The 11,332-nt window shown below is 46.2% G+C and overlaps 4 protein-coding genes across 4 annotated transcripts; 2 read left to right on the top strand and 2 right to left on the bottom strand.

The window, feature by feature from the left end:
- Nucleotides 1–98: 98 nt before the first annotated feature.
- LOC141836719 (zinc finger CCCH domain-containing protein 23-like) lies at nucleotides 99–1,317 on the bottom strand. The gene has a single exon (XM_074724237.1). It carries the CDS (start codon nucleotides 1,294–1,296, stop codon nucleotides 238–240), a length of 1,059 nt encoding a protein of 352 aa, XP_074580338.1. The 5' UTR covers nucleotides 1,297–1,317; the 3' UTR covers nucleotides 99–237.
- A 1,438-nt stretch (nucleotides 1,318–2,755) lies between these two features.
- On the top strand, nucleotides 2,756–4,175 carry LOC141843270 (diacylglycerol O-acyltransferase 3-like). Its single transcript, XM_074731331.1, has 2 exons — nucleotides 2,756–3,159; nucleotides 3,286–4,175. Exons 1-2 carry the CDS (start codon nucleotides 2,806–2,808, stop codon nucleotides 3,952–3,954), a joined length of 1,023 nt encoding a protein of 340 aa, XP_074587432.1. The 5' UTR covers nucleotides 2,756–2,805; the 3' UTR covers nucleotides 3,955–4,175.
- A 520-nt stretch (nucleotides 4,176–4,695) lies between these two features.
- Nucleotides 4,696–8,072, bottom strand: LOC141843108 (uncharacterized). Its single transcript, XM_074731140.1, has 4 exons — nucleotides 7,595–8,072; nucleotides 6,814–7,005; nucleotides 6,018–6,362; nucleotides 4,696–5,925 (listed from the first exon to the last, which is right to left on the bottom strand). Exons 1-4 carry the CDS (start codon nucleotides 7,997–7,999, stop codon nucleotides 4,993–4,995), a joined length of 1,875 nt encoding a protein of 624 aa, XP_074587241.1. The 5' UTR covers nucleotides 8,000–8,072; the 3' UTR covers nucleotides 4,696–4,992.
- A 1,329-nt stretch (nucleotides 8,073–9,401) lies between these two features.
- Nucleotides 9,402–11,024, top strand: LOC141830997 (zinc transporter 4, chloroplastic-like). The gene is made up of 4 exons (XM_074718450.1): nucleotides 9,402–9,526; nucleotides 9,599–9,656; nucleotides 9,741–10,384; nucleotides 10,468–11,024. The coding sequence occupies exons 1-4, from the start codon at nucleotides 9,512–9,514 to the stop codon at nucleotides 10,921–10,923; spliced, it is 1,173 nt and encodes a 390-aa protein (XP_074574551.1). The 5' UTR covers nucleotides 9,402–9,511; the 3' UTR covers nucleotides 10,924–11,024.
- Nucleotides 11,025–11,332: the final 308 nt, after the last annotated feature.

Consider the following 11,332-nt stretch of genomic DNA (forward strand, 5'->3'; position numbering starts at 1 on the left):
CGAATCATGTGAAATTGCTGAGATGACAAATTCTATTTTTTATTGACATAGTATCTTATAAATCCAAATTACACATCTTTACGTGCAGATAAGATAAATGATACAACCTGCTCTTAATCCTTTCATAGATAATATTTTTGTAACTTAAACTTAATTATCATCCAAAGAATTAAAAATCGAGATAATTACATTAACTCCCCAACTCTGTCTTGTTCTTCAAATCTCCTTCACTGGTTATTACTTCAACAGTTCGGAGACCCAATCAACGTCCGGCGTAGCCTCCGCCTTCTCAGAACCTACTCCATCTTTGCTCAGCCTCTCCAACATCTTCGCTCTCAACGCCCTACCGGATTCCACCCTCTCCGCTGCCGCTTCATCCTTCGACGTCCACGCAGTCGCGTCAGCAGCCGGAGTGGAAGGCAAGCTGTTAAAGCCAGCGTTACCGAAGCAGGAAAGATCGTTCGCCCGTGGCGAGGCAAACCCACCGTGAAAACTACAAGATCTGTCTGTCGACTTCGTCCCACCGAGCTGCAACTGCCTCATCGACGCCACGATCTCGTTCACCGGCGCGCTTGACTGCCACCACATCCTATGCAACTCCTCTTTGTTCGGCGAAATTGGCGGCGACTCCCTCGGCGGGGACATCGGCGGATAAGCCAGAATAGACGTCGGTGACGACTTTGAAAAAGACGGCAAGCTTCTCTGCTTCGGTGACGGAGGCACGCGGAGCTGCTCCGGCGTGTGGGCGAAGAAGCATACGCGGCGGCGGCAAGCGGGGCCGTCCTTGCAGGGTTGGGTCCGATAACGATCCGGGTGCAGCCAGCACTCAAACACCCCGTGGGCGAACTCGCAGGCGTCGCCTCGCTCACACCCGCCGGCACCCTTACGGAATGCCGGGCACGCGGCGCCGGAGTAGCGGTGCGTCCGGGGGTCGCGGCGGCGCGCCTTCTCCCCCGGGTGAGCGAAGGGGCACTCGGTCCAGTCGTGGTTGCGCCCGCGGCCGCACCGCCGCACCTTGAACTCGTACATCCGAAAATCGTCCGACGCGTAGATCACGTCCCCCGAAGACAGCATCGCTACCGCGTCTCCCTCCTCCTCCTCCTCCTCCGCCTCCCTTCGCAACGCAGCGACCGCGGTCTCATCGAAGATCCCATCGCCGCCGGGAACGGTGGCCGTAGGATCGTCGAAGGGGAACCAAGCAGGGATTTGAACCGTCGGACTGTGAGGAAGGATGCCATGTCTCCTCATCGCCGTCGATCGTCCTGTATTCTGCTCAGCTCCGTCTTTCGCGTGCATTCTGCTCCATCTCCAGCAGTCCGGAGTAAATATAAATGAGTACGCTGAACCGGGTTCGGTTTGGTTGAGAAAACCAAACATGTGGCAAATGGCTAGCATACCACGGTCGAGCCAGAAATATCTAGACCCGAAAGAAACGGTGACGTAGTGAATAAAACGCAAATCATATATCGTTTTGACATCGTAGCAGGTATCATTGAGTACAGATGGATAGGAAGAGAGCGAGATGTCAAGAAGCAGTCGTCCCCAGAGGACACGTTTTTATTCACGATAGTGACAAAGCCAATTCTTATAGTCGACTCCACTCGACTATACCCGTTTCATGGTGGGTTATCCTTTGATGACTGGCAGTTTCTGGTGTTGGGTGGGAGCGGCAGTTGATTCCACATCCAAATCGCGTTGTTTTTTCCCATTCAGATTAGTGAGAGACACTCGTACGATCGAGATCCTACGGCCACGAGCGACGACAAGGAAGCTGTCGTGGGACGCAGCCACTGATGTATTATTATTGAATTATTATTGTTGTTATATCATGGCCGAGTTCATTAACATTGAGATAGAGAAAGAGGGAGAATAGGTGGGTCCAATCTAATCTTATTTGCACTGCGTCACGGTGGAAGGTTTTCCAACTATGTGGATTAGATGAGTGAGCCAGAGCGAGATGAAGGATTACGCGCCACGTGGAGATGTGGTCACGTGATGGATCAAGTATCCGACAACTTTAGCACATGGGATCCCGTCACGCGAAATGCAGACGTTGTTTGCCGCTGCATGCCACAAAAAATTGAAGTTGTCATTGATGAATAAATTCAACGGCCGACTTGCAATGCCTTCTTTTGTACGGATATGTAATTTACTTGATTCATTAAATTAGTCAAAATTTACATGATTCATGATTCAACGACCGACTCGCACGTCATGCTGTGATTCTTTTAAACCAAAGAAAAAGAAAACATTTTAATTTTTTCTCCATTTGACCATTTCCATTAATATTTTTATTTCATTCAATAACAATATGGATATCGTTTCCCTCAATTTTATCGTTTCCCCCATTTTTTTTAAGTTTATTGACACTTGTATCCAGATTCTACTTGGAATTCCATATTTGCCCATATAACTCACTTGTCTACTATTCTCCCAATTAACTTGTTCAAGCATCGTAATTACCTAAACTTGAAATTTCCAAGGGACTCACAAGATGACACGACGCCAACGTGTCTAGAATCTCAGCTGTCAAAATCCGAATTGATCAATCCGACGATCCAAATAAACCGCGCGCGTGTGGCAGAAACGCGTGAAGCGTGCGAGGCGGCTTATGGCCACGTGCCAAGAGGCGGAATTTCAGTCTATTAAGACACGGCGTTGACACGTCACCTTTAACCAATTAAAACCTAACAGCTGGGCAGCGTCGTTTTCCATATATAAATAACCGCAAACGAAGCTTGACCTAATCCCACGGCGTCTATCGACTTCTCCTCCGGCGATCCGACTCGAATCGAAGCCCGACCGATGGAGATCTCCGGCGCCGTGCTCCGTGGAACCTCGGCCGTCCCCGGCGTTCTTCCGATTCACGATTCCCTGGCCGGATCCGTCCCCACTGCTGCCTCCTGCACGGCGGGCTTTGCTAAGAGGGTTAGGGCTTCGGGTCGAATTATGGGGCTGTCAGCGTCGTTCTCCGACGCGGGACACCTCAAGTACTACGCCCCTCCGGTTCGATGCGGTGGGGGAAAGTGCAAGGAGGAGAAGAAGAAGGCAAAGCTGGTGAAGGGGCTGTCGAAGGATCTCGCCGCGCTATGCTCGATGGGCATCGGGGTCGGCACGAGCCAAGGGCTCGCCGGGGAAGTGAAGGGGAAGATGATCACGGTGATTCTTAGATTATTTCTGAAAAAAAACATTTTTATTTTCTTAAAAGTTCGATCTAACTTCTCTTTTATGTTCCGAAGATTTGAATTTTTTTTGTCTGACGTGGTGTTGCTTGATCAAAATCAGGAAGCAGCAGAAATTTTGATGGAAGAACTGAAGCAGCTGAGATCACAAGAGAAAGAGATGAAAAGAAAGAAAAAGGAAAAGAAGGCAGCCATGAAGGCTGCGATGAAGAAAGACTGCAATGAATCATCCACAAGCTCTTCTTCCTCTGAATCCAGCGACAGCGAGTGCGACGGTGAGGTTGTCAGTATGAACAGCCTCAAAAATTCTGCTGTTGTTCACGAAACCGAGACCGGAAGCCTATCGATTGCCCCTTCTGTGCCGCCTAAATCAGCGGAAGAAACAGAGCATGACAACCCTCAAAAGTCGCTTCAGGAGATCAGCAACTGCAGCTTTGTTGCATCAATTGGCTGTTGCAATAGCTCGAAGAGTATCGCGACTGAGATGCCCGTGAACAAGATCGAAGTTTGCATGGGGGGCAAGTGCAAGAGATCCGGGGCTTTGGAGCTAATGGAGGAATTCAACAAGAAGATTGGGAGCGAGGGCGCAGTTGTGGGGTGCAAATGCATGGGCAAGTGCAAGGAAGGGCCAAATGTGCGAGTCTCGAACCATTCTGATGAAGCCACTGCTCCGAAGAGGAATTCTCTCTGCATTGGTGTTGGATTGGAAGATGTTGGCACGATCGTTGCCAATTTCTTCGAGGAGAAGGGCGCAAGTCTGGTTGCAGCTTAGGAGTTTGGAATGCTATCATTGTAGATAACAGAGATCTCTTTAATTAGTATGATACAAGCCACTTCTTTTTTATCTTTCTTTTCTCGTAATTTGAATGTTTAGCTCTCACAATGGCGCTTGGCAGACAAAGTACAAGATTAAGTTTTAGAAAAAGATGACATTGAGACTCATTAGATATTGTCATATTTGTGGATCCCTTTATAAATTGAGATTTAAGGCAATCTCTCAAGTTGTATATTTTACTACACGACTTTCCTTGACTTGCCTGTGTTGTGCTTGTGTAATACAAGATATGCATGTCACTGCAAACTGAAAGATCAGGGGAAAATGATTGATGATGCGAGTAAAATACATACATAAGCATGACCCGAAAACGTATGAAGCTTGAAAGAAGCATGCATGAGATTTCCATAGCTTGATGTATGTTTATTGAGAAATACAAATATATGTTTTTGATTCCATAGTTGATATTACTGGCTTATTGCCATTACAGAGTATATATGCCAGTCAGATCCTCCATATGTTAATTCTCGGGTTGCCATTTTTGAATTCCATAGATTTGTTCGTAAATCTTTGGCATTCGCATAATTTTTAACAGAGAAACATTGAGTGGGGACTCAGGAAGCAAATTGAAGTATAAGGAATGGAAAACGTAGTGATGGAAATTCTCGAGAGTCTGAAAGACATCGCATAAACAGATAAATTAGTTGTGGCAAAAATAAGAACAGATAAATTGCAAGAACAACACAAAACTTTACACTTCTTCCAGGACTAGTGTTAAAACAAGCAGGTCATGAGACAATTTGACAAAATTGAACTGGAAACTCAAGTAGAATTCACTCGCCGATGCCAAATATAAGCGAGAACATGCCCTGAAGATTGACACAAACTTATCGGAAGAAGAGGATTTATTTATGTACATAACCACAACTTCAATGTGGTTGCCCCTCTTCTCTTCTACAAATTGTGTCCAACGAGTATATATTTGGTGTTCTGTACATGTGTGTCACTTCCAATCTATATCTTTGTCAATCGAATCTATATCCCTAGTAATGTTGTTTCTCCCTGTGCGGTCCATGGAGCCATTACCGTGCCAGTCCAACAATCATTACAACTCAAATGGCTAACTTCATCGATTGAAGCTTCTGTCAAATGGAACTCGATCTGCAACCTCTGGTGGAGGGCTGTGTTGGTCTCGATCCCTTTCTTTTCCAGCTCCAGCTCCTCCTGCAATGGTATAGCAGCTAAGAATCTATTTATGTACTCTTTGCAACAGTCTTTCCCTCTACAGATTATCTCTTCATCGTCTTCAGTCCCCTTGTTTTCTTCACAGCACCGATACATCTCTGTGGTATCGTCGAATCTTAAAATATAAGCTTGCTGACATCCTTCATGTAGTCTCTCTCCCAGTGTGTCCATGATGTAGTATGCATCTGTTTCCAACTTGAGGATGAAGAAGTGATCGTTCCAACTCACAATGTAGACCTTACTATCTCTTCCGATGTCATTTACTATCTCAGCCCAAACGTCATTGAATGACATTAAGCCATGCAATGATTTGAAACTCTCTGGTTGAAAGAATCCTATGAAAGATTTGTCATGCACAATGGATATCGGCCTAGTTTTTGCTTCCAATATGGTTTCAAGATCGAAGTGCTTGTCCGGAAATTGTTCAATGTACGACTTGTTGTTGCATAAATTTTGCCACTCCAATGAACCTTCTCTAATAAGTGCATCAAATTCTGATCTTGTTGGAGTATTCAGTTTGTTTTTGTGGAGGGCATTTGCAATCACTGCGACGATTGCTGTGCAAGCACTCTCTCCTCCAGCAGTTGGATCTCGCTGATCGATGGAAGCAAAGAATGTCTGAGCTTTGAGTTTTGTTTGCTTGTCCCTGCTCATAAATTCTTCACTTGTCCATCTACCAATGGGATCGATATCTTCTTGACTAGATACCTTCGACGATGCTTCCTGTTCACAATGAAGTACAATTATATTAACGATCAAAGCCTAGGACAAGACAAGAAGATTTGTGAATTAGGATTTAGAAAAAGTTTTCTCACTTTGATGTCATCAGAGAAAAAGAGTTCCTGAGATAAGGAAGTCCTTTTGTTTTCTCCCTCAAGGTCCCTACATGAAACACTACTTTTACTCTTCTTACGCCAGCTGAACCATCTCTTTGAAGTTGATTCTGACTCTTGACTGGATCTTCCGCTGCTGCTAGCAGTGTGATTCCGATTACTCTCGACTGCCAATATATCATCATCATCTGTATTTCCTCGATCAGAGCTTCCTGAGTTGGATCGCTCGATTTGTGTCTCCATTCGTTCAATTTTTGTGTTTTCTGCATTGACTGATGCGCTCCGTGTTACTCTGCCAGGACTCATCTCAATGAAACTGACAGTAACCTGCAACACTGACAATCAGCTCAAAAAAATTCACAATACAGGCAAATCCTAATAGAAATTCTTCAGGTATTTGATTCAAAGATCGAATATATACTAATGCTCGAACATTGCAGATGCTAATTTGCAGTGTGAGAGACGTCAGAAAGATAGAGACGCAATGTTAGCTCATATTTAAGTATTCATACATAAGAACCAAGAAGTCCTAGTCGACATCAGAGATGGAGCATAAAGGACAATGTTAGAATCATGGTCGCAACCATAGAAGTAAAACTAAAATCTAGTTGTTTTAAGGATCGAACTATTGAAGCCAAAGTAGAATGTTACAGTTCCCCTAGTGGCACGCTAAAGTGAAGACAGAATTTACTTCCTCCAAACTATTTTGGTGTTGAAGCTAAGAAAACAATATAGTTAGTCTCCATCTGAATACATAAAGGTAGGGAAAGAATCTCACATAAAGCATCCCATAGCTTGACAAGCTGTCCGTTTTTAAGATGATGGGAAGTTGCTTCTTCAGTTGCTTCTTCCCTTCTGCCCTTTCACCTGTTTTATGGGATAGGGATTCCCTAACCCATTCTACTAGGTTTGCCGTGGCTGTCCCGATTCTTTCAAGTTCCTTCGCCTTAACTCCATCATCACTATTTCCCTGAAGAAGCAAACTTAGACATTGAGAAACATACTGATAGGAACATGACAAACAGAACTGATTGGCATTTAACAAAGAAAATACTTCAACCAAAGGAATATATTGACAATTCAACGAATTTCTGCAAGAATGTTTTACTTGTAGTTATTAGGAAAACAAAAAACTAGGAACTATGTCAAGCAAAGTGAGGGCCTCAAAATCAGACAAACAGCTTCAAGATATTGGCGAACTCTCAAGTTCCTTGTTTTCGCTAAAATTTAAAACAGCGATTGCCCGATGGTGGTGCTGTCAATCTTCAAATTATTCATCAATTGCCACAAGAATGCCATAGAAAATGAACACATTTCTCTCCCTAACTAATTCATAAGTTTCACATTGGAACGAAATGCGAGATTGACTCTGATGAGAAAATTGATAACTATAGAAAACGAATTAGATGCGAACTAAATGAAAGCAATGGTCAAAGATAACCACTGACTTTCCTGGTTCCAGACAAACACGTAAATGCTGCAAATTTATAGACTCACGATTATCAAAATCATGTTTAATTGCACAGAAATTCGAATTAATGATGATAATAATAACTCACATATAGGACGGAAAAGGAGACATTCCACGCTCTACCAGAATCGAACCCGTCGATCGGCCCGACCACCAGATCGGATTCACGAAACCGGCACACTTTCTCGAACCGGCTCGCCTCGTCATCGTCGCCCCAACGAGCGGCAGCGAACTCTGATCCCGCCTTCACCATCCTTCTCGACGTGATCCCTCTCTCCGCCCTCTTCCTTCCCACGAGGAAGGAGAGCGCGCCGGCGACCACGGGCAGCCGCCGCCTCCACTCGAACTCAATCGCCGCTTCCGCACCTGCCACAGGGAGCGCCGGGGGCAAGCCCTCGACGGCCTCCACGCTCACGGCAACCTTGAACTTCCTCCGCCTCCGCATCTTTTCCTGCGACGGCGAGGAGAATCTCATCATCGTCTTCACCGCCATACCGCGATCAAATCAATCCAATTGCCTCGACCAATCCCGCTGCTAGTTCGTCCTCAAATTGCTCTATCCCGATCCGGTGGAGCCAGCGAACGAGAGCAAATAGTAAATTGCTGCAGTTCCATTAATAGAATCGACAGCCTGGAGGAGGCGGAGGCCTTTTCCTTCCGCAGTGGGAGATGCCACGTCACACGACGTGGGCCGTTTCCTCCCACGTGAGCTGCTCATGCGCGACGCGTTTGCGTGCGCCTCTTCCGTAGTACGCTACTCGCCTTTTGATTGGTCGCCAAAGTGCCAACGCACGCGAACTAAATCGAATACGCTCTAAAAAATATTCCTGAAGATCGCCAATTTGTTATCTTAAAAAACAAATGGTGTATATTTCAACCAAATTGGACCAAATAATATTGACACGGTTTGACTCGGGCCCATCGCGGACCGGGTTGGGCCGAGTCAATTGGCGGGGGTCGCTACGTAGCAGCTGTGTCGCCTCATGCACGACAAAGCCACGAGAGAGGGAGCAGTAGTGGCGCGGTCCAGGCGCTGACTCGGTAAGTTGGTCAAAACAGTGGACGCAAAATAATGGCATAATTTTTAGAATGAGAACAAGGAAAATAAAATTTGTGCTACTTCAACGCCAAGTATCGTGAATGAAAGACGCAATTTCAAACCATACAATTGCCGTCACGACTCCACAACCAGTTTTACCTTCTTCCTACGGTATCTAAAATTCGGCAAAAGGTAATTTTTGGCGATGAATGAAAAAATAGCTTAACTTCAATTTTTTATTACAATTGGATTAAATAACCTTGGGTTTTAAAAATATATTAAGTACTTTATAGCCGACTTTTTTAAGGGGGACAAAAAAGAAACATTGTAGAAGAAGATGCCCTTAAGGGTTGACTTTATTTTGAACTTTTGCTGTGTTACCCCGGAGATTTAAGTACTTTATAGCCCACAATGCAAGGGGAATAAAAAAGAAACATCGTAGAAGAAGATGCCTTTAAGGCCTTCGGTCCGCTTCATCAAAATGAATTCACCTGAAATTAAAAGGAAAGAGAACACTTAAGCATTGCCCTCTTTGCAAGACTAAGCCATGAACAAGAACTTCCTCGTTTTTTCGGAGAAATGACAACAAAATGAAGGCCTCATGTCGCCATTCTCGCTTAATAATCTTCGTAGTTGACTAATTTTTTATGCTAACAGCTGTTGACCAGCCGCCATAACACAGTGTCGACATAAGTCAAACACCCAACGCAATGGTCATGCTGCCACGTAGTCTCCTGTCACAGTCGAAGAACACGTGGACGATGCTATGATCCCGTAGCCAAGACGCGAACCTGTGTGACACTTCTCATTTTTACCGGATGACAACATTCACGTTTTATTGAAAGAGGATGGCAAGTTGTTCTTCGCCTGGTGCTGCCTCTCTGCGGTTCTTCATATATCCATCGGTTTCTCGTCGCCAGACTCAAAATTTGTAGATAAAGTATTCCGATTCGATAAAGATTCGTGATGTTTTTCTTCGAGGTATGCATATCGTGTGCAAAAATTCTCGCTTTCTTTGGGAAAATCGGAAAATTAAATTAGGGTTTATTGCAGGAATCCGATTCTTTGGGCCACCTCACACGATTCCGCCAGCGGTTGCAATTTTATTGGGGTAAAAAGCATTTCCTTTTTTCAATTTGTTTCATAAAGTTGAGATCTTGATCAGTGCTGAAGTGGCTGATTCATTGTGGTGAAGATGGGATGTCCGCGTCGATGGCGACGACTAACTGCGCCGCCGCTGAGGAGGCAGATGAATGCAGGGACGATTACGCGGCGCTACGGCTGAAGATGGTGGCTTTCATGGCGATTCTTCTTGCCGGTGCAGTGGGCGTGGCAATCCCCCTGGTCGGCCGTCGGGTGCGCACCGACGGCGGCGTCTTCGTCTTCCTGAAGGCGTTCGCCGCCGGCGTCATCCTCGCGACCGGGTTCGTGCACATGCTCCACGCCGCTGAGTCGTCCTTCTCGAACCCCTGCCTCGAGCACTCCGCCTGGCAAGCCTTCCCCTTCGTCGGATTCGTCGCCATGGTGGCGGCGCTGGCCACCCTCGTCGTGGATTTCGTGAGCACCCAGTATTACGAGCGGAAGCACCGGGCGGAGTCGTCGCCAACCACTGCAGGGATCGCTGTTGTCCCAGCAGCGCCAGAAGTAGAGCCGACGACGGGGAATGAGAAAGACCCAATGCACATCGTCGGGTTGCACGCCCACGCGGCGGAGCACCGCCACAGCCACGCGCGTGCTAACGGCAACGCGTTACCCACCCACCACCATGGAGGCGACGACGACGCCGACGAGGAGAAGCAGAGCGGCTCCTCCCACGTACGGCACGTGGTGGTATCCCAGGTATGCTTTTATAACTTTCTGAAACTCCATGAACAAAGCTTGCAATGGACTTAACAATAAAGTCTGGCACTGTTGATGTGTAGATACTGGAGCTGGGGATCGTGTCGCACTCGGTAATCATTGGACTCTCTCTGGGCGTGTCGCAGAACCCCTGCACCATCCGGCCGCTGGTGGTGGCTCTCTCTTTCCACCAGTTCTTCGAGGGATTCGCACTGGGCGGATGCATTTCCCAGGCTCAGTTCAAGAACGCGGCGGCGGCAGTGATGGCTGGGTTCTTCGCGGCGACGACGCCGCTGGGGATCGCCGTGGGGGCGGGCGTGGCGTCGTCGTACAACGCCAACAGCCCGGCTGCGCTAGTGGTGGAGGGCTTGCTGGACTCGATGTCGGCGGGGATTCTGATCTACATGGCACTGGTGGATCTGATAGCCGCCGATTTCTTGAGCCAGACTGCAAGCTGCAACATGCGGCATCAGGTGATGTCGTACCTCGCGCTCTTCGTTGGCGCCGCCGCCATGTCGGGCCTCGCAATCTGGGCTTGAAGGATGCTATCTACATATTACTTGCTATTGTTCCTACGTGCATGCCTCTCGATTCTGCTAAAGTTTTTTTTTAATCCAGATAAACTTGTTGCTTGCTCTCATGGTTAGTGTGCTTAGTGTGTTTAAAATTTATAACTCTGTCGCATATGGACGAAGCTCTTTTGCTTTACTGATAGGAGGATTTATAAAATTCTATACTCTTAGCGGTCAGCGCCATAAATAAATTTCGGATTCGAAGTTTCATTCCATGATCTGTTAATCTGTTCGGTAGATCACTTTTATAATCCTGAAAAGAGAAATTTTTAAAAAATATTCTTTCATAAAATAAAGGAGACTTTAATTAAACATCAAAATGTAGGAGAATAAAATGTCAGCCAACACCGATTTAAAAAAAAAACAAAGATAAACA

This window comes from Curcuma longa, chromosome 1, assembly GCF_044706935.1.
Source record: "Curcuma longa cultivar G26 ecotype Majalengka, Jawa Barat chromosome 1, ITB_CL_G26_1.1, whole genome shotgun sequence".
Taxonomy (NCBI): domain Eukaryota; kingdom Viridiplantae; phylum Streptophyta; class Magnoliopsida; order Zingiberales; family Zingiberaceae; genus Curcuma; species Curcuma longa.

What these genes read in the sequence shown, in the direction of transcription:
- LOC141836719 (XM_074724237.1), bottom strand. Translation starts at nt 1,296, where the DNA reads ATGCACGCGAAAGACGGAGCTGAGCAGAATACAGGACGATCGACGGCG.
- LOC141843270 (XM_074731331.1), top strand. Translation starts at nt 2,806, where the DNA reads ATGGAGATCTCCGGCGCCGTGCTCCGTGGAACCTCGGCCGTCCCCGGC. An exon ending in TGAAGGGGAAGATGATCACG is followed by an intron (nt 3,160 to 3,285) that starts GTGATTCTTAGA and finishes GATCAAAATCAG; the next exon opens with GAAGCAGCAGAAATTTTGAT.
- LOC141843108 (XM_074731140.1), bottom strand. Translation starts at nt 7,999, where the DNA reads ATGGCGGTGAAGACGATGATGAGATTCTCCTCGCCGTCGCAGGAAAAG. An exon ending in TCTCCTTTTCCGTCCTATAT is followed by an intron (nt 7,006 to 7,594) that starts GTGAGTTATTAT and finishes TTGCTTCTTCAG; the next exon opens with GGAAATAGTGATGATGGAGT. An exon ending in CAAGCTATGGGATGCTTTAT is followed by an intron (nt 6,363 to 6,813) that starts GTGAGATTCTTT and finishes TCAGTGTTGCAG; the next exon opens with GTTACTGTCAGTTTCATTGA.
- LOC141830997 (XM_074718450.1), top strand. An exon ending in GCGGTTGCAATTTTATTGGG is followed by an intron (nt 9,657 to 9,740) that starts GTAAAAAGCATT and finishes ATTGTGGTGAAG; the next exon opens with ATGGGATGTCCGCGTCGATG. An exon ending in GGCACGTGGTGGTATCCCAG is followed by an intron (nt 10,385 to 10,467) that starts GTATGCTTTTAT and finishes GTTGATGTGTAG; the next exon opens with ATACTGGAGCTGGGGATCGT.